The 24,819-nt window shown below is 46.4% G+C and overlaps 1 protein-coding gene across 10 annotated transcripts in view; it reads left to right on the top strand.

Annotated features, from left to right (window-relative positions):
- Nucleotides 1-7,204: 7,204 nt before the first annotated feature.
- ERI3 (ERI1 exoribonuclease family member 3) overlaps nucleotides 7,205-24,819 on the top strand; it is a 123,078-nt gene continuing 105,463 nt past the window's right edge. For 3 of the 10 annotated variants that reach the window (XM_037069688.1, XM_037069690.1, XM_037069683.1), the window contains exons 1-3: nucleotides 7,244-7,591; nucleotides 9,812-9,887; nucleotides 21,775-22,052. In XM_037069688.1, coding sequence (XP_036925583.1) covers nucleotides 7,382-7,591; nucleotides 9,812-9,887; nucleotides 21,775-22,052 — 564 coding nt within the window. In that variant the 5' untranslated portion in view covers nucleotides 7,244-7,381. Of the gene's footprint in view, nucleotides 7,224-7,243; nucleotides 7,592-8,212; nucleotides 9,888-21,774; nucleotides 22,053-24,819 lie in introns of those variants that run through there. The other 7 variants (XM_037069691.1, XM_037069684.1, XM_037069686.1 and 4 more) reach the window with 7 other exon arrangements.

The raw sequence follows: 24,819 nt of genomic DNA, 5'->3' as shown, positions 1-24,819 counted from the left end.
TTACACTAAAAGACCTTGTTTCTTGTCTCGTCCTGGTCATAACCCTGCTTAATAGAGACATTAAGATGAATGATTGAAGCTGCCTCCTTCTCTGAAGCCAGAAGGAGGGGCAGCCTGGGTGACCCTGAACAGAGGGGACACTGTGGGGATGGCTTGAGGTAGGAAGGGACCCACAAAGCATCCCTTTCCAACACGGAGCCTCAGCTTTGGTTGGCTGGAGCCCCCTGCCCCACAGTCTGCCTCCTCTGGTGGAGCTTGTCTATGCTGACCGTCCAAAGCTGCGTTCTGCCTCCCTAACATTAGGGAGGCGGGGGTAAAGCAAGCAGGAAAAGCCACCATAGGTGGATAAAGGATGACAGGGACTTACACAGGGTTCCAAAGGGCTTTGATAAGCTTCTATGCACACAGGTTTTCATACTGATAAAAAAACAGTAGCCAACAGTTATTGGGTGCTCTTTGCATGTCTCAGGGCCTGCGCTCTGCATGTACCGTCACATCTGATTCTCACAGAAGCCTCACACTCTAGGAAGAATTATTACTCCCAGTTTACAGATGAGAAAACTGAAGCTTAGAGAAGTTAAGCCACTTGTCCAAGGTCACCCAGCTGATAAGTAGTGAAGCTGGGTGAAGAACCCAGGCAATCGGACTTCAGAGCCTGTGCTTGTAACCCCCGTCATTATATGCTGCCTCCAGTTTTACAAATTGACGTAGCCTGGAATTGGGAGGAGGGTTGGGGGAGGATTAAGGTTGTTGTATCAGAATGGGAATTGATTTAGAGGTCAGACACAACCATTAGGGATAAACAGGCCCCTCTCTGGACGGGGCTGCAGAAGCGGTGGGACCCTGGGGAGCACCGCTCACACAGATCTCATTTACCACGTTTATGACAGGTCTGGCAGAGGGCAGCTCAGGGAAAGCTGCCCCTCCGTGGACGACGCTGAACACTCTGGGCAGGAAAACGTCTTGCTTTTGTCTTTCCCCAAACCGCCCTGCCCCCCACACTGCACCTGGTACTTTGCTGGGCATGGAGCAAAATGCTCATTATATAGCTTCTAAAATACAGATGCTATATACATGTCAAGAGCCACAGCGGCCTTGAACCACTTTCAGCGGAGAGCAGAATGCTCCGTGCCTGCCTGCAGATGTGAGTGGACACAGCTGGGGAAAGAGGGCCAGAGAAATTGCACTGTCTAAAACCTCGCTGCCGCAGTAGTCGTCTGAGGACCAGCAGCATCAGTGTCACCGGGGACCTTGTTAGAGATGCGGAATCTGAGGCCTTTCCCAGACCCACATAATCGCAATTTATGTTTTAACAAGGTCCCCATGTGATTGAAATGCACATGAAAGTTTGAGTAGCACTGCTGTGACACAGAACTGACCTAGTCCCTGCCCTCTTTAAACCCTTCTGTGGTTCTCTGTTGCACTTAAATCAAGTCCAAACACATTATGAAGTCCTCCTCATCAGACTGCGTGACTTAACTTTTGCCTACGTCTGCAAACTCCTCTTTCACTACTCGCTTTCTGTTCCAATAGTACTCAGTGGCTTCTCATCCACACGTGGGACATTTCTTTGCTTCGTGCCTTTGCTCATGCTGTTTCCTTTGCCCAGAATGCCCTCTCCTCTGAACTCTTCTCTTTCCCTCCTTAGACCTGGGAAATTCCTACTCAACCTTTAAGACAACTTAAGTGTCACCTGTTCTTAGAAACCTTTCCAGCTGTGATCAATGCCTCATCTTCAGACCTTCATTGCAAGTGGTCTCTATAACCACAGTTATCACTCTCAGTGACTCTTCATTCTTTGCCCAGGGTGTCTCTCTCATTAGAGTGTAAGTTGTGTGAGGGGAGGGGCAGTGTCTGTTGCTCATGTTCCTATCTGGTGCTTTTACGGAGCCCAGCACAAAGAAAGTATTCAAAGAATGTTCATTAAATCTTTTTAAAAAGTATACATTTGGAGAAGGGTGGAGTCAAGCTCTTAGTTACAACCCAGAAAAAGTGAGTGCTGGAATTTGTGGAGGAGATCCCCTGAAGGCCTTGGATGCCCTCCTAAAAGCCTTTCAGGGGTGTCCAACCTTTTGGCGTCTCTGGGCCACACTGGGAGAAGAGCTGTCTTGGACCACACAATAAATGCATTGTGACACATAATCATGAAGAAAACTCTTAATGTTTTAAATAAATTTTCAATTTTGTATTGGGCCACATTCACAGCCATCCTGGTGTGCACGATAAGAAAACGGATTGGTTGAATGAGTGGAAAGAGCTGTCTCTGAAACACTTGAGAGCTCAACATCCCTGCTGAGGGGCTCCACGTCCCCGGAGCTGAATGTGATATGGAGGGAGTCTTCTTACTTTCTGAACAAGTGCCGTGCTCTTGCCTCGTCACGGCACCATGAGAACTGAGCACACCAAGCGGGGGCACTCAAGGCCAGTATCCACAGAGCACTTAGCAACGGAAGCCAGTGGCACATGGTAGCTTGGATTGATCCATGGGCACAAGTGAGGCTTTTTTTTAATGCAACATTGGAAGAGACTGGCATTTTTATAGGAGCAGGTGGGGAGACCTAGAATTAGCAAGATTGGTGTAGTAATGCTAATGTAAACTTACTGGTACTACCAGCTGGCATAGATGGCAGGGAATATCTGCAGTGCTAGAGATGAACTACAAGGCAGTCCAGGGAATAGAAACAGAGCTATCAGGAGGCGAAAGTTTGTGAGTGGATTTGAAAAAATTGAGGGATCTGGGCCTTGAGGAGAGAGGTTAGCACAACTCCAAAGAGGTCAAGGTGAATGCTGGCATCTGATCAGTGATGGGAAAGCTCCAGTAGGCAAAAAGAGAGAGCTGAACTTGATGCTGAGATGGGAAGAGGCAAAAGGTGGGGGTTCTGTTGGTAAATGAGCAGCCTCAGGAGAAAAATGATGAAGGAAACTTCACTCACTGAGCACCTACTTACACGGCTGGGCACTGTGGTAGATGCTTTCTTCACCTTATTGGTTATGCAGGTATTATCTCCACTTCATAGTGGAGGAAACAAGCCTAGAGAAGGCAACTTCACTTATTCACCAAACATATGTACTTGGAATATAAAGATGATTAAGACAGTCTTCTTCTTTAAGGATCTCAGATTACTTTAGGTGACAGATCCAGAGGCAAATCACTTTATTACAGAGTAGTCCTTAAACAAGAGTAGGTGCAAGCACAAGGTGCAATGAAACCAGAAAGAGGTTCCCCGTGTCACAGGATCAGTGTTGGAGTCAGGATTCAAATCCTGGACTGTGAATCTAAACCTCAGCACCTTCCACAACTCTAGTTGCACAGATCTAATTGTCAGGACCCTTAGTTTCTATCCAAGTTTTGGGAAGGGCAGTGGCCCCTTGCTACTCGCAGGGAATTTTTAAGTGCAAAGAATTGGGATGTGGTGTGTACAGATGACTCAGTATCACCACAGCCCCAGAAGAGGAGATGATGGTGCCCTCATGGTTACCAGGTAAAGGAGACCCTCGCTGGGACAGGATTGATTCCAGAACCTAGAGGTAGCAGTGAGTGGTTCTAGCTCTGTGGGCTATTGGAGGCGGGCAACCAGGCTGTTTCTTAGAGAGGCAGATTGGGACCAGAGAATGGAGGGTTTCAAAAATGAAGTTGGGGTTGAGAGGAGAGGCCCTATTAGGAGCAGCAGCAGGAATATGAGAATGCAATCAGACAATCCTTGGGTTGGAAGGAGAACTTGCCCAATTGTAACAGGGTGCAGCCAAGAAGGGGACCCCAAATAGAGATTTGTAATGGAGTCCAGAAGAGCTTGGAGATAATTGGCTCCACACCACAGGGCCACACCTGCCCGGAATGCTGGCAGCTGTGACCAATTGTGGGAGGAGCCGGAGAAGAGGCTGCAGAGGAAGATTGGTGCTGGGATTTAAACGGAGGCACAGCAGCCATTTGGCGGCTCTCTTTTTGGGACCATGAGGCTTTGAAAGTGCTCCCTTTTGCCACGTGGAGGGTGTCGGGAGGACTGTGTGCATTTGTGGAGAACTTTAGTTTGTATTATTTCAAATAAATAATGAATTCCTTTCCTTTTCACTGATTTCTGGTATTAAGAGACGTCTTTTCTCAGGCGGCAGGCAAAATGAACCCAGTAGGTGGGGAGGAACCCCCGGAGAAAAGGGGGAGTCTTTTATATCGTTCAGCCCCCCACCCCTGTCTGTTCTGTAACACAGTCGCTAGGATCATCATCTCCTTTTTGGTTCCGTTGCATTCAACAGATCCTGTCCGCCTTTTTGAAAATAACTCTTTTGCTTAAAAAACAACCCCCCTTCTTCACACCAGATTTGGAAGAGGCCTGGGGCCCTCATCTCTTCTAGGGATGCTTTCCCCTGATGAGTGGCTGGACAGCCCAAGGCAACCCTCCACAACTGGGAAAGGGCCGTGAGCCACACCCCAGGGCACATGAATGACAACTCTCCCTGGAATGGTGGCAAGGGAGGGTCGAGGAGGCTAGGACCGGAGAAGGAACAGAGAAGGCAAAGAGTGGAGCAGCTTGGGGAAGAAAGCCTCCCCGGGCAGGTGGCTCCATTTGATTTCTGATTTAAAGGGGGAGGCTTAGATAGCCAAGAAGAAAAAGGCTAATAAGAAAAATATTAAACTGCAGTGTGTGTTTCCCCAGGGACTTCCTGTTGCCATGACTGACCTCCTAGAGAGCGCCATTCGTTCCCGAGCATGGCAGCTTTATAGGCACTTGTAGGCCTGCAAAGAACACCAATTTGCTGCTGCAGTTTGTTTTGATAACTGAAACTTTCAATAAATCTATATTAAAATCAAAGGGAAAATTAACTAGGCCCCAGTGAGGGGCACGGAGATAAGGAAGCACATTACCACCCTGGCCTCAGCCACCCCACATCCGTCTCTTAGTTCAGATTCAGGTCACCAGGGAGACGAATGGCTCAGGCTCAAGGGGAATAGCCCTGGGGAGAGCAGGGCGAAGAAGGCATGGCCGGGTCTAGCCCCACAGCTTCTGGAGCAGAGAAGTCTGTGGGAGTAGGATTGGGGGTGAGGAGGTGGGGTGGTGGTGCTCATGGTGGGAAGAAGAGCTGGAGAGGAGGACGGGAGAGGGCAAGAACAATAGAAATAGCCCATATTTACTGAACTCCTGATATTGTGCTAAGCACGTTTGTATTTAATTCTAACAACAAGTAGGTACTAGTATTATCTCCACTCTGTGGATGAAGGAAGTAAGCCCCAGAGAGGCAAGTGACTTGCTTACGGTCACAGATAGAGCCAGGACTCCCAGCTGGACAGGCTTTCTCTGAGCTCACACTCCTCTAACTGCACTCTGCCGTCTTACGAGCTCACAGGGGCTGTGAATGGCGGAAGTGGTTCTTCCAGTGCTCAGACACAAACGTTTCAGACCCAGCCTGGGTTCTTGCAGCTGTGCCACGTTTGGAGCTGCCGTGCACTGCCCTTGGGTCCTGGTCCTCTGCCTTCTGATGCTGGCTAACATCCCAGCTTTGATGGCCATCTGGTGGTTTTTCCTGGTGGGTTGACAGGGCAGTAGAAGAACCCACTTGGTCCTCTTTTTGGTCCCTATTCTCAGTGTTCATTTCAGCTCAGTCACTTAAACCAGCAGCCAGGAGGTGGCTCAGGGTACGTCTACCATAGAAAGTCTCTAACCCAGATAGTGTAGGTTTACTTCCTTCTTACGGCTGAGATGGTTGGCTGTGCCCTATTTTCAGGCCAGATTCAGGATATAATAAAGTGAGAGACAGGAGATGCCATCTCAGAGCCTTTTATTTGTCTACATTTATTTATCCATTTATGTACTTGTTTATTGTCTGTTCCTCCCACCCTTCCCCTCCCCAATTTAAAAGCTCCTTGAGAATATGGATTTTGTGTGTCTTATTCAGTGAATCCTCAGCAACAGAAACAGTGCCTGACACTTAGTAGAGGCACTATAATTATATGTTGACTGACTGATCAACTAGGATTAATATTTAAATGACATTAACGTAGGAGGAAGACCCAACTCCAGGTCCAGAATCAGTGAATACAGGCAAATGTGCTTCCACTTTACTGACCTTGGGTTAAGTGACATCTGTCCCTGCTGATGTTTATTCACCTCATTTGTCCACGAACATTTATTGCGTGCCTGCTTTTGCCTAGTTACTGGGCTGGATATTACCGATACAGCGTGAACAATATGGAAATATGCTTACCTTCAAGGAGTTTACAGCCCTGGGGGAAAGACAAAAAGGAAATAGATCATTACAAAACAATGTGATAAACTCTATAGATGCAAAGCAGAATCACATAATGTGACATTAAGGAAGGTACTCCCAGCTCAAGCAGGAACAATTATGTCAAGGTCGGATCTCACAGAGGTAGCAGGACCCAGAAGTGGCATCATTTCTCTTAAGTGAAAATATGGAAGACAGCAGACAGACGGCTTGGTGAGGGAAGCTAAGCCCAGGAGATGGTCCCCTACTGTTTGGGAGCTGTCAAAGCCATCGCTGGCTTGGCCAAGACCCGTGGTGTTCCAGCTCAGAACCCGGTACCCAAGAATTCCCTGAGGGCCATAACCTGGATGAAGAAACATATCTCTGGTTTTGGACAGATAGAAGAGACTGGAAGAGGCTGTCTGTGGAAGGTCCCCATAGTTAAGGCCAGAATTCTTTTAACCCTTAAGTTCCCTCCAGAGCCGACCTGAACAAGTTATTTCCCTTAGGAAGGTCCTTGAGAAATCTTAAGGAAAAAAAGCTGGGTATTTTCTTCTTAGCCTAAAACACATCTCTCAGTTCTTCCCCCCCGGCCCTCCACAGAGAGTGGACTTGTTGAATGAAAAAATCATGAGAAAGTGTCATCTAAATATAACGTCACCTTATGAAGCTATACTCACCTTATGAATATATTGTAAGGTGGAAAACAAGAAGTAGACCTGGGTCGCTCTAGGCCTTGCAAAGTTTTCAGCTTTTTAAAAAAATTTTCTTTCACAGTCGGTACTGAGCCCCAGTTCACTCTTTTGAGTACGTGCAACCTCAAAACTACAAGTTCCATAAGGCTGGCCGCAGAGGATCACCATTTTGACACTACTTAGCGCGCATGTCGGCGGGAGAGCGAACATTTGTAGAGGAGAAGCCCCGCCCACCTGCGTGCCATTGGCCAAAGTAGCCTACGGCGGGCTCAGCGGTTGGCCACCGCGCCCGCCCATCCGCTGCGTCGGCCGGGGTCAGAGTGCGCGGAGGTGAGTCGGTGTGTTGTGGACTCGTGGTGCTGGCTGCCGCTATTGAGGCGGCCGGGAACGGGCGGTGGGGAGCGGGCGGAGCTGGTCCTGCCTCTGCCCGGCCGGCGCCGCAGTCGGCGCGGGCCGCGCCCGCCGCCATAAACTGCCCTGAGCGCCTGATGAGGCCGAGGGAGACGTCGGGGCCTGCACTTGGAGGGAGCCTGCCGCGCTGGCCCCAAGGAGGGGGCGTTGCCATGGCGACGGCCTCTCCCGCTGCTGACGGGGGGCGGGGGCGGCCCTGGGAAGGAGGGCTGGTCTCCTGGCCCCCTGCCCCTCCCCTTACTCTCCCCTGGACTTGGATGGGCCCGAGTTGGGGGCAACACCCTGGGGTGGGTGATGCAGAGAGGCGCCCCCCCCCCCGGATTTGGGCCCTGGTTGATGCATGCCGGGGTGCGGGTCGCGGTGCGCACAGTTTGTGTGGCTTGGGTGCTGGCCCATGTGCTCACCCTGGATGCATGATCTACTGAGTAACGCTCAGGCAGAGAGGGAGCGGGGCAGGGCTCTGCAAGACAGATTGGGTGAGGTGACTAACGGTGCTGACTTCTTACATGGGATTACCAGGGAGGGTGAGGGTGACCAGAGAGGATGGAAACCCAGCAAGGAAATTGTAGATAGAACATCCCCTTTTTCCCTCCCCACCACCCACAAGTACACGCAGGTTAGCAGTTTACCTCTATGTAAATCTGTAGTGGTGGTGGTGATGGTGGAAGGACTGAATAAGGGTCCTGACTGGGGTTGCTTTCTGTTTGTTCTGCAAATGTTACAGCAACAGGTGCTTTCTTAAAACAAAAAAAGCATGAACTAGGATTGAGGCTTGACTTTGAGTTCTTGTGAAATATAACTGCTCCTTGTTGATTTGAAAGATGCTGAATGTGGCCCCTCACTGGGGGGTTTGGATTCTGTCCTTAGTGCTAACTGATGGTTAGCTATGGTCGCCNAAGGGTCCTGACTGGGGTTGCTTTCTGTTTGTTCTGCAAATGTTACAGCAACAGGTGCTTTCTTAAAACAAAAAAAGCATGAACTAGGATTGAGGCTTGACTTTGAGTTCTTGTGAAATATAACTGCTCCTTGTTGATTTGAAAGATGCTGAATGTGGCCCCTCACTGGGGGGTTTGGATTCTGTCCTTAGTGCTAACTGATGGTTAGCTTTGGTTGCCTCTGCTACAAGTGTCTGGCCACTCTATGTCATTGGCTCTTTTCGGACATTTTATCAGTCTCCCAGCTGAAGGGCAAAAGAAAACACGAATCCTATTGGCGAAAGACTATGCACTATTTGAACTATAGTAGGTTGTGATTGGCTGAATGATCTTTGATTGTAGCGTTTTTACCAGAAATTGGCTTCATCAAATTCTGCTTTATTCTGACTTTATCATACACAGCATGCCTTGTTTTAGTGGGTTCATGCCTGGAGCTTAAGTATATTATACTTGAATACCTTACCATTTAAAAGCCAATTTATAAACAGGGACTTGGAGTGTGACACCACTAATGTGTGTGTCTGTGATCTTGGTTAGAAACCCACTTGGCTGGCTTTCCTCATAGAGGTGGGGGGTGGGAGAAGGGAGCTGCCGAGAAGTGATTGATAAGGTTTCCTTTATGGATTCTGTGGTGCTTCACTGGAGCTCAGAGCACTTTGGCAACTTAAGCACTCCAAATTAAAAGCTCATTAACAATTCCTGCCCAAAGATCCTGTAAATAATCCTCTAGCTAGGTCATGGAGCTTGGCTGAGAGCTCTCCTTTCAACTTAAAATTCCAAATAAAAGTGCTTTTATTCCCTTTCATCTCGAAAAGTGTTTTGTTTGTGGTGGGGTAAGTTGGCGAGTGGCATTTTCTCAGGGGATCTGAGTAGAATAAAGTCGTAATGTATAAGGAGTGGTAGGCAGGGATAGGTGATTCCAAACCTAGGTGATTCTTATGCAAAGGGCACTCACTGCTGGCTTCTAAGGGCTCCTCTGCAACTTCTAGACCTTCGGAAGATCTTAATTAGGTGATAAATATGATAGTTGTCCATTGATGATTTTACTTGGGATTTAGCTACTTTGACTTTCTAAGAATTTGAGGCAAACCTTGAAGTATCCTACAAGCTTCTTGGTTTTGTGGCCATTTGCAATGTGGCTGGAGCATCTGTGGCAACCAACACCTCCTCCAATCCCAGCCTCAGTTCCTGAGTTCTGATTATTGTCAACCTCCTCTACTAGACTGGGATTCTGGGATTATCCAGAGAGCCACCACTTTGTGGCTCTCTTTCTCAGTCCAGATTTAGATACTGTAACTCTTTGGAATTTCTGGGAGATAAGCCTCTTTAGGAAGAAAAGTATGGTACTAGAGAACATGAAATTCATTGTTCCAAAAATATATTGCTAGTAGCTTCTGAAACTTCTGCACAGGCACCGTCCTTCCACATAGTTGGCTGTTATCCCAAAGTAGTTTGAGTTTAGAAGTTTGAAGTATACTGTTGATTTTTAAATTGTTTCAAACAGCAGCCCCCTGGGGATTTGATCCTTTGTACTGAAATAGACTTGTTGCAGAGATGTGTGTTTATCTACAGCATTGGGGCTTTCCAGTTCTCACAGAACCTTCAGCATCCCCAGCCACCAGCCTTGGCATCTTCGAAGTAAGGAGAGGTGAGAATCCTGCTGCATGATCAAATTTGGCTTGACTTCTTCCTTATGAGTATTTGGGTTTGGAGGGTGAGGGGTCAGGGCAGGTGCAGATTGTATTTTTCTGTAGCTTTTTCTGACAGGACACCATATGCTTAAAGGCCATTGAAACTTACCCAAAGTCTATAAGGTGTAAGAGTTGGAGTTGGGGTATCCAGACTTTCAAGTTCTGTCATGATTTCTTCCTGGGCATTGCATATATATCTACTTAAGGTTCCAAAAGGTTTACTAGAGCTGGAATAGTTCTTTATTCTGAGAAATAGACATCTTCAGACAGTAGGAAGGAACACATTCATTTTGACTTTTGATAATACATTTGACCAAGACCTTTGGGATCTTGGTTTAATTTGGTTTGTGAGTCACCTCTGGATAAATGGTTAAGTCTAGCCTATCTTCATTTTACAAGGATCGGGGCTGACTAAAAGGTGGACTCTGATGATTGATAGCCAGGATCTCAGAGGCTGTTTCTTTAATAATTAAGGGCCAGACACTTTGCTAGGTCCTGAGATTGTGGTGGTAAATAAGGTAGGTGCTGTCCCTGACCCCAAAGAGCTTACAAATTCATGGGGGAGGCAGGCAGGAAAGAAGCAATTATACTCTGAGGGTGCTAACATAAGGTCAATGTAGGTGCTTTGTGGGTACTCAGAAGGGTCCCTCACCCAGACCAGTGGCTCAGGGAAAGCCTCTGAGAGGAAGTTACCTCTTCTGGAATTAGATGGAAATATGAGGGGCCATGTGTGAATGTCAGAGTTTGGTTGAATTTGAGAAGCTGAAGTTTACAGTGATTGAAAGAGTACTCTGGGCAGGGGGCGAGAAAATGGGGTGAGAAGTGACGTGAGAAAGGTCAACAGAGTCCAGGACCTTATAGGTCGGGGGGGAAATTAGGCTAGGTCAGCAATCTATTTCTGTGAAGGACTAGTAAATATTTAGGCTTTGTGGTTCTCTGTCACAACTATTCACCTCTACTCAACGCTGCTGTTACAGCATGAACGCAGCCATAGTATGAAAATGAATGAGCACGGCTGTGTCCCAGTAAACCATAAAAACGGTGGCTGCTGGATTTGGCCCACGGACCATAGTTTGCCAGACCCTGGATCAGACTCTCATAAGAGGAGTAAGAATCCATGGAAAGGTGTTAAGTGGTGGACCGATAATACATTTGTGTTTTAGAAAGTCTGCTCTGATTTCAGTGTTAAGAATGGATTGAAGAGGATGGTACTAGAGCAGAGAGACCAGTAAGGAGACTGTGGCAGTTACATGGGTAGCATTTTATATTTTCCTCTTTGAGGCAGTATTTTGGCACTTAAAGATTGAATATAAGTGAATCTCTGTCTATATGTGTACACTTGTTCTCTTTACTATTGATTTTCAGAACATCTACTGGAGCTTAAAGATGTTAGCAATACCAGCTCCTGTTTCACAGAAAAGGTGTAGGAGGGGAAAGTTGGTGTCGACGGATTGAAAAGACTTTGGGAAGCCTTTCCCGTTTAAAGAAGTATGGGGTAAATGGAGCCCTGGTAGGGATCTTGGTCTTAGGGATCTAGGTCTTAGCTTAATGTCAATTGCTTTAAACTTCTCGAACTATGCACATAGAAGAGGACCCATTTTCCTAAGCTTTCTAGGAATTGTTCTCATTATATATCTTACTTAGTCCGTCCTTGCTTGTGGCAAACTGATGACCTTTTTTCTGGCCTCAGGAATGTCTCCTAGTCAGGCACAAGGACCAAATAAAGCCGAGTGTCTGATGATTTGTCCTCGGCCTCCTCCAAACCCCAGTGTGCTTGCATCACTGAAGGGTAGCCTGTAGGTTTCTGATAACGGTGTTCTGCGACCGTGGCTAAGTGACTTACCTCTGAGTTTAGCTTTCCTACCAGTAAAATGGAGATAATGGAACTTAATAGGGTTGGTTAGAGGTTTTAACGAGATAATGTATGTAAAGCTCTCAGTGCAATGTCTTTAACCTTAGTTACCAATGGCATAATACACAATAATTCTGAAAATTATTAATTGTTACACAATTAATAACTTGTTACTAATAGTATCTTATACAATAATTTTTGAATAAGTTTTTGAGAGCAGTCAGCAACAGTTGGGTCCTCACAGTTGTAATTGTGGCCATGGGGCAGAGACACAGACCCCGGCGGAGCAGCCAGCAGACAGGAGGAAGTTGCAGCTGAAGCAAGGCACCGCTCTTCACATTGGAAACGTTTCGGACATCGGAAGTGCCATTTAGAATCCCAGAACTGCATTCCGAGTGGGCCTTAGCCCCAGTACCATCAGTGAAGCAAATTGAGAGGGCAGCTCCCCGAAAGTAATTCCCCGAAGTGTGACCCGTCATTTCTCCTAGTCTGTCAGGGTCATTTATTAGTGTTGCTACCCTTGTGGACCTCCATCTTTGTAAAGAGCCTCTCAAATGTCTTTTATTACTTTTCACCACCACTCCGGGAAGTGGGTCAGGTGGTCAGCATTCATTATTGTCCCTGCTACCCGTTGAGGAAACTGAGGCCCTGTGAGGTTGAGTGTGCTTGCTGCCTGAGGCCATACGGTCAGGGGTTGTGAGAGCTAGTGCAGATTTGCCTCCAGACAGAGTTGTGTTTATTGTTGTGATTTCTCTTCCTTGGGGTGAGAGATGTGTAGTCACTGCAGAAATGCATTCTGATGCATTACCTTGTCCAGATTTGCTAGGCTTGATTTGGGTCTCACTTTATCCACTTGGTTCTGTTGGGTTTTAATTGTTGGCTGCCAGGAACAGGCCTGCCAGGAAGCAGATTCCCTTTGGGTCATTGTTTTTAGCCCGTCCTCCTTTGGGGACATTCTTGGGGGAGCCTTGGGTTACAAGAGATTGCTTTGATATGTTCAAAATTGTGCCTTGTGCCCCACAGCTACAGGTAAAATCAAAAGGCAGATAATTTATGGGAGTGTCAGAGCTGGCCGCTGGCACCTCAGGAGGCCATTAGTATGCCTGTTCAGACCCTCTGTGTCCTTGCAATTGATTCCTCTTTGCATGAGCTTGATTTGGGAAGCTGTAGATCTGTGGGTAGTGATTGGATGTGACAGTCCAAACACTGGTCCCTAAATTAATCCTTTTAATAGTATTCTGGCACCAAGGCGGTGTTTCTCTCTCTCTCTTTCTCTCTCTAACTGGAAGGATAGAATGGGGTGGTTTAGGAGGAAGCCGAGAGACAGAGAGTGTGAGAGAAAGACGCTTTGCCTGGTGCTCAGGCCCTGCCCTGCCCTAACGTGTTCTGATTCCAGAGCAGTTGACATCATGACCTGGGGCTTACACATTCTTTTAGCAAACACCGACTCACACTTACTCGTGCCTGGCTCTGTGCTGGGAATACAGAAGTGAGTAAGATGGGATCCTTGCCCCTAAGGATTTATGTCTAATTCAGTGTTTCTCAGACTTTTAAAACTCACGCACTTTTACATGAAAAAAACTACTCTTATGCTTTTCTTTAATGCTACTTGAAATTTTAAAATGCATGAAAGGGTCTGACCAAAAACAAGTCAGAAATTATCATGTTGGATATGATTTTTTTAAGCCCTCACTGGAGAACATGCTTATTGATTTTAGAGAGAGAGGAAGGAGTGTCACGGGGAGAGAGAGAAACATTGATGTGAGACAGAAACATTAATTGGCTGCCTCCCGTATTCACCCCGACCGGGGACCGAACCTGTAATCTAGGTATGTGCCCTGACTGGGGATTGAACCTGCACCCTTTTTTGGTGTAGATTCTCAACCAATGGGACGATGCCCAGCCACCTGAGTCACCCAGTTAGGGCTCAGACAGGATTTTTAAACACGTGTGCACGCACACACATCTATATCTGCTGTCTCCCATCCTCACCTCCCTGAAAATGACTGGTAGGAGGAGAAACAGATAACCAAAAACCTTAACAATATAGTAAGATAAAAGTTATGAAACAGTGATAAACTGCTACTGGATCACACTTAACCTTATGATGAGGTGTCAGAGAAAGCTCCTAAAAGGGGGAGATTTGAGCTGGACTTAGAAGAAAGAGCAATAATGTGCCCAGGGAAGTACATTTTAAAACAGAGGAAGGAGCAGTTGCCAAGCCCGGGTTTCTGAAAGGAAACTCCACGTGTGTGGGGAGTTGAGCACGAGCTGTTGCGCACGGGGAGTTGTCACCTTGCCTCCCGCCAGTTTCTCCGCTCTGCGAGGTGGGAGGCTTCGCTCCTCTGGAACCGGGTTTGGGAAGAGGCCTTGAGTCCCTTGTGATGCAGTTGTTTTCACCCAGGGTTCCCCTTCCTGCTTCTCCTTTGTGTACTCAGGGTCACAATTTCTTATTCTTGTTTAAATATTTTTTAAAAAATGTTATGTAAACAAATTGGAATGAATTGGACAAGCCTAATTAACTATTGCTTGTGGTTGAGTTACGTTTAGTTAAAGTCACGCCCTACCTCAAAAGAAAAACAGAAGTTGATATGCACTCTTAGCCTTCTGGCTGATGGGGGGCATCAGTCTAACGGGAAAATGCGGGCCCTCAAACGTGGGAGAGGGGAATTGGACCCCAAAGAACTGAGTGCCTCCGAGCCTTAGTTTTCTCATATGTAAATGGTAATACTGTTACCCATTTAGCTTGATTGTTGAGAGGACCGAATGAGATGGAATATGTAAGTTCCCGATAGTGTGCCTGGCTTGTAGATTTTCAGAAAATGTTTTTCTTTCCTTTTTTTATCATGTATTAACAATAGTTCCCTTTTACTGACCACTTACTATTGTGCCAGGCACTTTATTATACATTGTATGACTGAATTGAGCCCGCAAGAGAGAGGTGTTATTATAGCTATTATTACAAAGAGTATATGGTGGAGTAAGGATTTGAACCTAAGCTTGGCTAATGCCAGCATTTTTTAAAAGATTTTATTTATTTATTTTTAGAGAGAGGGGAAGGGAGGGAGAAAGAGAGGAAGAGAAACATCAATGTGTGGTTGCCTCTCACGTGGCCTCCACCAGGGACCCGGCCTGCAACCCAGGCATGCGCCCTGACTGGTAATTGAACTGGCGACCTTTTGGTTTGCAGCCCGTGCTTAATCCACTGGGCCACACCAGCCAGGGCTAATACCAGCATTTTGACAACTATCTATGTGACTCCTACTCCTTATTTTTATATCAGTTCTTCATCTTGTAAGCAGGGGTATAGAAGGTTCTGGGGTCAGATGCTGTCTATGAGTGTGGGAAGTGCTTAACAGAGTGAGCACCATACCTTGCTTTTCATCCGCTTCTATCCTGTTTATGGTGTGTTAAGAAATAAGCCTTTGCCTCTTCTTGTGTATCATGGGGTTACAACTGACTTGCAGAATTTTATGAAGAGATGTTTCCCTTTGTGGAGTTTGCCTCAGCGACTGGGTGTGACTGATGGGTTAGCAAATGGCAGGCAAATCATAGTCATTTCTTTTTCTGTGCTGCCTTGACCTTCTGGGGCAGGTGGGAGAGTAAACCTCGAGTGTCCTGTGATGTTGCTACCAGAATTTGGTGTTCCTGAAGGTCTTTAGTGACTTTAGCTCTGCTGATAGTTTTGGATTAGCAGCTGCTTTTGGTGTTGGGCGAGCTTTCCCTAGCTCTGCGTTGGAGCAGAAGCAGCTCGTAGCTACAAGCCAAGGGAGTGACAGGTTATAGAGAGAATGTTTTGTTGAGTTGAGGATTCAGCTTTAGATTTCCTTCTTGCATTCCACTTTGGCACCATCAGGAAGTTGTATAGAGGTTCCAGGGCACGTCAAACCGTATTGTTTCAACCTCTACCTTTTAGACCTAGTCTAGTTCTCAGGCCCTTGGCTGCCACTGTGAGGTTGCATTAAAAGCTCGGGGCACAGGTGATGAGGCCTTGTGTTGGGGCCCTGGGTTCTATTCTTACTCTTACTTGCCACGTGAGCCTCAGGCAGTCTGTTTCTCTGTCGGGGACTCCTTTTCACTGGCTGGCTGGCCTGTGTCTGTGTCGCCACGTAGGTTTTCTTTCACCTCTGGCAGGCTGATTGTCACAGAAAGTGCTCTGGCAGTAAGGATGCATTCATGAGATGGAAGAGTATGACTTTTGAGGACGTGCGGTTTATTTATATTTTTCCCAGGCCATTTTAGCTGCCTAAGATACAGCCTGTGATTGAGTGAGTCCCAGACAGGTACCATGTATTCTCTGGTGATGCTTCTGTGACTCACGTGCCTGAGCAGTTGTGGTACTGCAGGTCAGGTGAGGACAGGGACTTGCCCCAGGACTGGGAACTGGGGAAGCCGCGGGTGTTTCTAGTAGTTGGGACTCAGAATCTTCCTCTGGTGCTTTGGAGTTTCTCGGGGATCCCCTGCCTCCCTGTCTGGCTTTAATGGAATGGATTGAATCCAGGGATGTACAAATCCTTATCCTCCCCTCTCCCCCAGATTCCAAGTATATGTGGTTGGGGAGAGGGGGTGGGAGTAGATCGCAGATCCCATATTTCACGATGGGCTTCTTCTCTTTCTCTCTTCTTCTCTCTTATCCACACACACTCCCCTGGCCAGTGTGTGTGGATATTAAAGGATGGCCCCCTCCCCCTACCTCCCCCTCTCCAGTAATGGAAGGCTATAAAATGTCTATTTACCCAAGACACCAGAATGACTCCTCTGTGGTTCCACTAATCTGGTGATTTGGTGCTTCTCTGGTCTCTCAGGTAAATACAGATTGAGGCTTTTTATAAAGGCATATTATTTCCCTCATTAAATGTGTGTTTTGGCACATGCGTTATTTACCTGACCGACAGTAATGGCTGCAGAGGAGCCATTGGTGTCTGTTGTGCAAATACTCTGCTCGGAGACCGTCCTCCGGGGGCTGTGGCTCAGGCCTGTTTCTCCAGATCAGGCTGGCCCCGAGGCGGTCCCTGTTTAGCCCTCCCCTGCCCCCCGGGGGCCGGTCCCTTCCTTTTAAGGAGAGAGTCATTCATTTTCCTCCTTTCCATTGGCTGCTTACTACCATTAATTTACTAGGAGAGAGAAAAGAGTATCTGAGAATAAATGTGTATAAGTCTTGGTCTCTGATGAAAGATTTTGTGCAGAAATACGGAGAATCATGAACTGTTTTTGTATTCTGCCCCTCAACTAGATACCAAAAGTCCCAGTTGGCAATATAAGTTCTAGACTTACACTCTGCACACTTGTGACTGAAGCATAAAGACGTCAATATAAAAGAAATCCCTAAGATGTCAGAGGTAACAAGGGCAGGTGCAGCTCCGCTGCACGGAGGGCAGGGGTGTTTCCCCGAGAAGGCACTAATGAGCAGGAGTGCGCAGTGCGGGAGCCGCTGGGGCTCGTAGTCCGAAACTCACCAGCCTCCCCGCCAGAAGGGGGCGTGCAGCCTACGTTCCCCCACACGTACCTCTCGGTTTCTTTTTTCTTTTCTTTTCCTCCCTCCCTCCCTGCCACCCTCTCTTCGTTCCTTCATTTTTCTTTCTTTCCTTTGCTTTTAGAGAGAGAGGAAGGGAGAGAGACAAACATGGATGTAGAGAAGCATTGATTGGTTGCTTCCCATAGCGCCTGGACCGGTGATTGTGAGCACCCAGACTAGGGATCAAACCTGCAGCATAGTTCTGTGCCTTAACTGGGAATCAAACCCTCAATCTTTTGGTTACAGGATGATGCTTGAACCAACTGAGCCACACCGGCCAGGGTTCTTTTTTCTTTTATTAAGCTACATTGCATATGGATTAAAAGATACTTCTTAAAAAGTTTGAAGTAGTCCAAATTAACGTAGAAGTTGGAAGTTCAGTACAAAGAATTTGGTTTAACCATTTGAGAGTTAGGTTGCCAACCTAATGCCCCATCACCCTGAATACTTTGCGTGTATTTCCTGCATGCAAGGACATTTTCTACCTGACCAAAATGCAACCATTAAAACTAGGAAATTTTGATAGTGTTACCTCCATCAGATCATCAAATCCCATTCAGGTTTTGCCAGTTGTCCCAGTAAGGTTCTTTGTAGCAAAATGATCCAGTTCAGAATTGTGCACTGCATTTATAGTGACCTTGATAGTTTCGAAGATTATAGGCTGTCCCTCAATTTGGGTTTGTCTGATATTTAGGTTATGCATCTTTAACAGGAATATCACAGAAACTAAACTTTGTTTTTCTCATTGCATCCTATCACTTGGTGCATGATTTTGATTTACCCCTTTATTAATAATGTTCATTTTGTTCAGTGGATTAAGGTGATGTCTGCCAGGCTTCCCCATTGTAAACTTACTCCCTGTAATAATAAGCATTCTGTGAGGAGATACTTTCAAACTATATGAATATTCCATATCAAACTTAAATTTTATTTATTTATTTACTTACTTATTTATGGACCCATGGGTTTCCTTTTTGTCAACACATTGTAATCTATTAATATTATTTATTTGCCAGTGGGATCCCCTTCAAGCTTACTTCTGCATCTTTTGATATGTTTTTATCATTGAGCATTTCCTTGCTTTCTGGCACAAGATGTTTCAGGTTCATCTTGTCCTTTCCTTGCCACAGCCCTGAAATCAGCCATTTCTCCAAAGAGCTCTGGAGAATGTCGTTTAGAAGGTGACCAGGTGCTGTGTGTGCTCATTACTGTTGGAATGTTGCTGCTCCCTGGCCCTTCAGCAGGCAGCTAGAAAATATATGTGCATGTTTTTATATATTTGTGTATGTGTGCGCGCATGCATGTATCCATTCTCAATTGCATCTAGCTTTATTTTTATTTTCTATATTTTTAGAGAGAGGGGAAGGGAGAAAGAGAAGGAGAGAAACACCAACTGGTACCTCTTGCATGCCCCCTGCTGGGGACCTGGTCCACAACCCAGGTGTGTGCCCTGACTGGGAATCAAACCAGCGACCCTATGGTTCACAGGTTGGCACTCAACCCACTGAGCCACACCAACCAGGGCTCTAGATTTATTTTTATATATTATATACCAGAAACTGAGTTCATACTTTTACCTTTGATTCTAATCTGACACTGGCACCATGGATTTTTCCCTTTTTTCCATATTTTAATTCTGTCCTCTAATAGTGAGAAACCTTGTTTCTGTTACCCTTAATATGTCCTTTAATAAATTCCTCTAATGTAAGTAATCTGCATTGTGGTCACCTTTCTTCCCCCCGCTTGGCTGCCTTTTTACTGTGCCCATGACTCCCTGCATCAGACCCCTCCACCACTGCCCCGTGGATGCCTCCCACGCCCCTTCCTGCATCTGTATGGATGCCCTCCTCATCCACTTGCACTCTCATACTAGCCTCCACACCCTTCTACTACCCCAGCTCCAACTGTTGTTGACACCTACCTTCCTCACTACAACTGATGGCTCTAAAGCCATTAGATTGAATTTTTTAGGAAGGGAAAAGGAAGAGGTGCCCTCTGTTTCTTGGCTTGAGTTGAACTTTATGCTTAGAAGTAAGGGAAGTACAGAACCTAGCGACTGCTGACATATGGAGGCCTGGTCTCCTAGTATTTGCTCTCAAGACTTCCTGCAAGAGAGGCTATTTGATGTGGGTGAAATTGGTGAGAAAAGCAAGGCCTGCAGACAAGAGGACCTCTGGCCATCAGTATTATCGTCTGTGGAAGGGGATGAGACATATATAGTATGCTGTAGGAGAGGTCTAGAGCATTCTAGGAAGTAGGAGACATTAATGTTAATCCCTGAGGTTGCCTTTTGCATTAAGTGGATTGATAGGGCCAACATATGGGGGATCCAGGTTTGCCTATGTGGGCATAGCCCAAGAAGGTAGTAAATTGTAGATCAGTAATAGCAAGCTAATATTGACCCATAAATTAGTTGCAAATCCAGTGGCACAAGGAGGAGGCCAGTGTAGCTTCCACCTACTCCGCAGTCGTCTTGGATTCTCCCAATAGTAAACTAATATTTACTGAGCCAGACACTGCTCCTAGTGCTTTGTGTGTCCTCTGATTTCAGTCTCACTTACGGAGTAGGAACTACTATTGCCATTTCACAGGTGAGGAGTGAAGAAGATCTGGCCCATGGTGCCATGGCAGATAACCGGTATAGCCAGGATTCAAACCTGGAAGCCCTCCTTAGTCATGACACTTAATTGCCTGTAGCATCTGGTACATGGGTTCTGGTTGACTATATATACACGTTGTACACTATGTTTACACATTGGAGAACATTAAGACTTTAAGAAGTCCTTATGCATGGCCTGATGTCAAGGGGTTAGAGAAGTGTTCCAAGGCCCTGAGGGACTTTAGAGCCCAACTGGAATGCGTAATGTAAGCAGATGGGTGTTTCCCATCTCGTCAAGGCTGCGATACTGTTCAGGCGTGTTTGATGTGAAGAGTTATTTTCGATTCCAGCTTTCAAAGGGACATTGGTCCATTTGTCTTTCCAAGGGATTCCCTGATGAAACTCAAGTCACCTTTTTCTATCCTGGGCTGAGTTTTGGCTGCATTTTCGGGGAGGTTGTGGAGCTGTGGTGAAAACGGGCACTGTGCTAATGCAGGAGCCATGAAGAACTTAAAATACTTTTCAGTCTTGGCTCCACTGCATCCATGTGGAGTCTCACTATGGGGATAGGGAATCGAGGACACACACTGACAAATATCCTACTAAATACACAGACAGGTTGTTGTAGCTCTTCAGTGGGTCAGGGGGCAGGCAGGATGAGAAGCGATACTGGGTATTGTCCCATGTGCACTCCGGCAGTCATGCCTCACTGCCTTTGGGTGTGGTCTGGACTTCACAGTCTGCTCTCCTCCTCTGCCCCACGTGAAGGAGAAAGTGCTGCAGCCTTTCAGAGGCCAGCTTTCTGCTCTGTCAGAATGGGTTTCTAGAGTGGCATAAACTATGGCCATTTCTGTACTGGCAGTGAAATCTCTTGTGTGATTTTTAGGGAATTTGAGTATTTGGTATAAAAGAGGGGAAAACACAACATTTCTGCTTTGTTCCTTTTTTTTAAAAGGAAACTTGAGTTATTTAAAACTTAGGCTTTGATTTTTATATTTAGTTAGCCCTCTAAGGAGCAGACATTCTGCAAATTTAAAGGGAAAACTTGAAAAGTCATTTGGACTTTTTTTTTTGCACATGTTCACTCAGAAATTTACTAGACTTTTAGAAATGCTCCCATTACTGCCACATCTGGGTTTTCTCTTTTTCTTCCCTATTTAAAAAAGTCCTGCAGTCATTCAAGGCTCTTAGTAGAGAGTGAGTCTAAAGGCAGCAAATGGGAAAGCCTAAGGCAGTTGGCAGCTGTGCTCTGCAGGCGTTACTCGTTCTCCCAGGGTGCCACTTTGGCTTGGGGGCTGGGGAATCAGCAGTACACTGAGAGCAAGCTCCCCTGTGATTGGCTCTGTTTGCTTTCACATTGGGGAAGGGAGGACAGTACATGGAGATGTCAGGATAGAGACAGGAAACCTAGGGGCAGATGACTCAGAATGGAACTGAGGAGGGAATCTTGGGCGTTTCGCTGTCTGTCTGAGTGTACTTAGCACCCCGGACTGACTGTTCAATGGGGTCACCTCATGTCACTTTGAGAACCTTAGCCTTAATCTTAACTGTCACCACCTGAGAAGTGAGCAGAGAATTTTTCCCTCTTTTAAACTTTAGAGCTCCATTTAAAGATGAAGGCCAGCATTGCATGTTGTTTTGAGAATGAACAGGGAGACACCAGGCTGTCATAATGCTGCAGGGGACAGTATTAGGGTCTTGAACTTCAGTAATAAATACTGTGATTTAGAAAAGGGGCCCAGAAACAAACTGGGGAGTGGTTCATGTTGTGTAACTGTTCCTGAAAACTAGGTAGAACAGGGCCACCGTGGGAGGGCAGTAACCCAGGCTCTGTTTTTTGTTTTGTTTTGTTTTGTTTTTAAATTTTCCTCCCCTAAGTTTTAGATGCTTCTGGATGTTCAATGCTAGCACCTTTGCAGACTGGAGCAGCTCGATTTTCTTCATATTTACTTTCAAGAGCAAGAAAAGTGCTGGGCTCCCACTTATTTTCTCCCTGTGGTGTTCCGGAGTTCTGCTCCATATCCACCAGAAAGCTGGCGGCCCACGGCTTTGGCGCATCCATGGCGGCAATGGTGTCCTTCCCTCCCCAGAGGTATCACTACTTTTTAGTGCTGGACTTTGAGGCCACGTGCGACAAGCCACAGATTCAACCTCAGGTAACTGTTGCATCATTGCTTCAGAAAAGGCGGGGTGGTCAGGAGGGAGGGAGGACAGTCTTGCTTCCTGGGACTCAGAAGAACTTTCTCATGTCTTCCTGGCTCTTAGCTACTCATCTGAAGTTCCTGCCTAGGAAGCAGGACTTGGTTCAGGCATGCTAGCGTAAGGTAGACCTGAGAAGTCTCTGGAGAGAATGGGGCACGTTGTTTCTCTCTGGCCTCAGCCTTTGGGAATCAAAATATTTCCTTTTGTCCCACCCTTCCCCTCTCCTTTTCCTTCCCTCCTTCCTTATTCTGTTATTGCTATTGTGGTCAGCCTCCAAGATGGTCTCCAGTAATCCTCGCCTCTTGAGATGCATGCCCTTAGTAATTCCCCTCTCACATTGAATCAGAGCTAGCCCTGTATAACCAATACAGTATAGTGTAAGAGACATTCTGAGGCTAAGTTCAGAAGCATTGCAGTCCACCTGCTCTTTTGAGTCACTTGTTCTGGAAAAAGCCAGCCGCCATGCTATGAGCACTTTGAAACAGCCCTGTGGAGAGGCACATGTGCACAGGAGCTGAAAAGCTCTTGGCTGAAAGCCAGTACCAACTTGCCAGTCATGTTTCTTGGTGCTGTCTTGGCAATGGGTCTGCCAGTCCCAGTCAAGCCTTTAGATAACTCCAGCCCCTGAGGACATCTTACTTCACCCTCGGGAGAGACCCTGAGCCAGACTGGCCGACTGAGCCACTCCTGAATTCCTGGCTTACAGAAACTGAGAGATAACAAATGATTATTGGTGTTGTATGCCACTAAATTTTGGGATAATTTGTTATGCAATATTAGATAACCTGAACAAGTACCATTGCTGGTCTGTTGGAAAGGAACATTTTTTTGCTTGTTTTTTTTTCCTTAGTCACCAACTATATTCAGAGCCCTTTTATGGTACTGCTGCTAGGAAGCTTGGATTAGCAGCAGAGGGGCGTCTGTGCTAGGTGACCTCAGAGTGCTTGGTGTTTGCTTTGGAGAAATGATTGGGAGCTGATATGGCAGTTTGTTGTTGTGTGGGGACCTTGGGTATGCCTGGCTCCAGGGCCGTAACTCTTCCCTGTGGGCCTGGGTCGTCAGGTGTGTAATTCTGGAATGCACAAACATGTTGGTCTGGGCATGGTCACGGGGAGGGAGAAAACAGGACTATGGCATCAGGCACGTGGGAGACAGGGATATTCAGAGATAAACGGGGTTCACTTCTCATGACTTTTTTCCAGGAAGATGTTCTTTCTTTAGAATAGTAGGTTGTTATCCATAAAGCAGACACCACGGTCCCCTTTCCTACCCCTTTCTTCTCCTTCTTGTTCTCCTTTAAAGTAGCAGTCTGCCTTTGAGGCATTGGAATCAGGCCTGCTGAGGTTTGGGAAGAGAGGAGCAGATTGAGGAGCACGTCCTAGGCAAGGAAGTTTGTGTAAAAGGGAATATAGCTTGGGAGCTACCTGAGCCACATTTACGTTCTCAGCCCAGGCTGTAGGGTCTTCTCTGTCTCCCAGAACTACTGGCGATCCTATGATGGGTGTGCCTGGGTGGTGGGTAGGAATTTTGGTTATATAGATTCTCTTAGGCTGGGAATCGGGGATTTATTTCCTAATATACCATATTATTTCCCTTACTGGTATACAGTCGAAAATCCAACACATCCCTATTGATGTGTCAATGAGAATCTGAACTTCAGGATTGCTTGGCACCTCCCTTATGGCCTTTCCTGCTTTCTGCCTCCTGGCACATGCCTTTGTATGTTTGTTTCTGAACTTTCAGTTCCAGTATGAGCTCAGATAATTATGTAGCTCTCTTCTCTTGTTCTGCAGAGGGTCCTACCAATGTTGCTGAAGGTGAAGCCTGATTCTTGTCTCAGTTTGGTCTGTCAGCATCACCTTTCACCTCTCTTTCAAGGTCATTGGTTTATTTATTTATTTATTGCGATGTTGAAGACATAATGCAGTACAGATTTAAACCACTTGTGTCACCAACTTCCTTTCCAGACTTAGGCACCAAGGTCTTTCAGACTTAGGCAGAGGTGGGGCTTCATGCTGTTTACTAGGATCTGGCCTGATTAAAGATTATCTGCAGAATCAATGAACCCTGATGATGTGATTCCAAGGGCACTTAAGGAATTGGCTGCCCTGGTTCATTATTAGGAAAACATTAGCTGCTGCTTTAGAGAACTCAGGAAGAAGCATTTGCTGTCTTGCTTATCTTTATAAGGGGAATACGAATGATCTTGGAAATTATAGACCCGTTAGTTTACTGTGATTCCAGAGAAGATACTTGACCTGATCGTCAGATAATCAATCAACAAACAGCTAGAAGAGCATAGGGTACTAAGTAATAACTTACATGGGCTTGTGAAGAAGAGCAAACCCTGTCAGATCAATCTGACTTCTTGCTGTGACATAGTGATGGATTTGAGTGGATCTAGGGCACATGATGAATGTAATGCATCTCGATGTCGTTAAGCCTCTGCAATGCTGTGAGCAACAGGTAGGCAAGTGAATCTGGGGCCAGGCAACTCTGCTGGACTACCCATTGAACCGGTCTCAGGAAGGGAATGTGGAGCTCAGGAGAGCCCTGAGGCCTATTGTTAGTGGCAACATAAAGCCCCTCAGCCCCTTCTGCTTTAAAAAAAAAAAAAAAAACTTCCCTGAAGTTTGCAGGTAGCAAGATCCTGAAAGGATTCAGGGAGAGTTTGGAAGGTGGACTGGAGAACCTGTCAGTCCCAGATCGGACAGCATATCC

The sequence above is a fragment of the Sturnira hondurensis genome, unplaced genomic scaffold (genome assembly GCF_014824575.4).
Source record: "Sturnira hondurensis isolate 20B ecotype Veracruz unplaced genomic scaffold, ASM1482457v3 Scaffold0018725, whole genome shotgun sequence".
NCBI lineage: Eukaryota > Metazoa > Chordata > Mammalia > Chiroptera > Phyllostomidae > Sturnira > Sturnira hondurensis.
The sequence above is the reverse complement of the archived record's forward strand: the minus strand, read 5'-3'. Positions and strand labels throughout refer to the sequence as shown.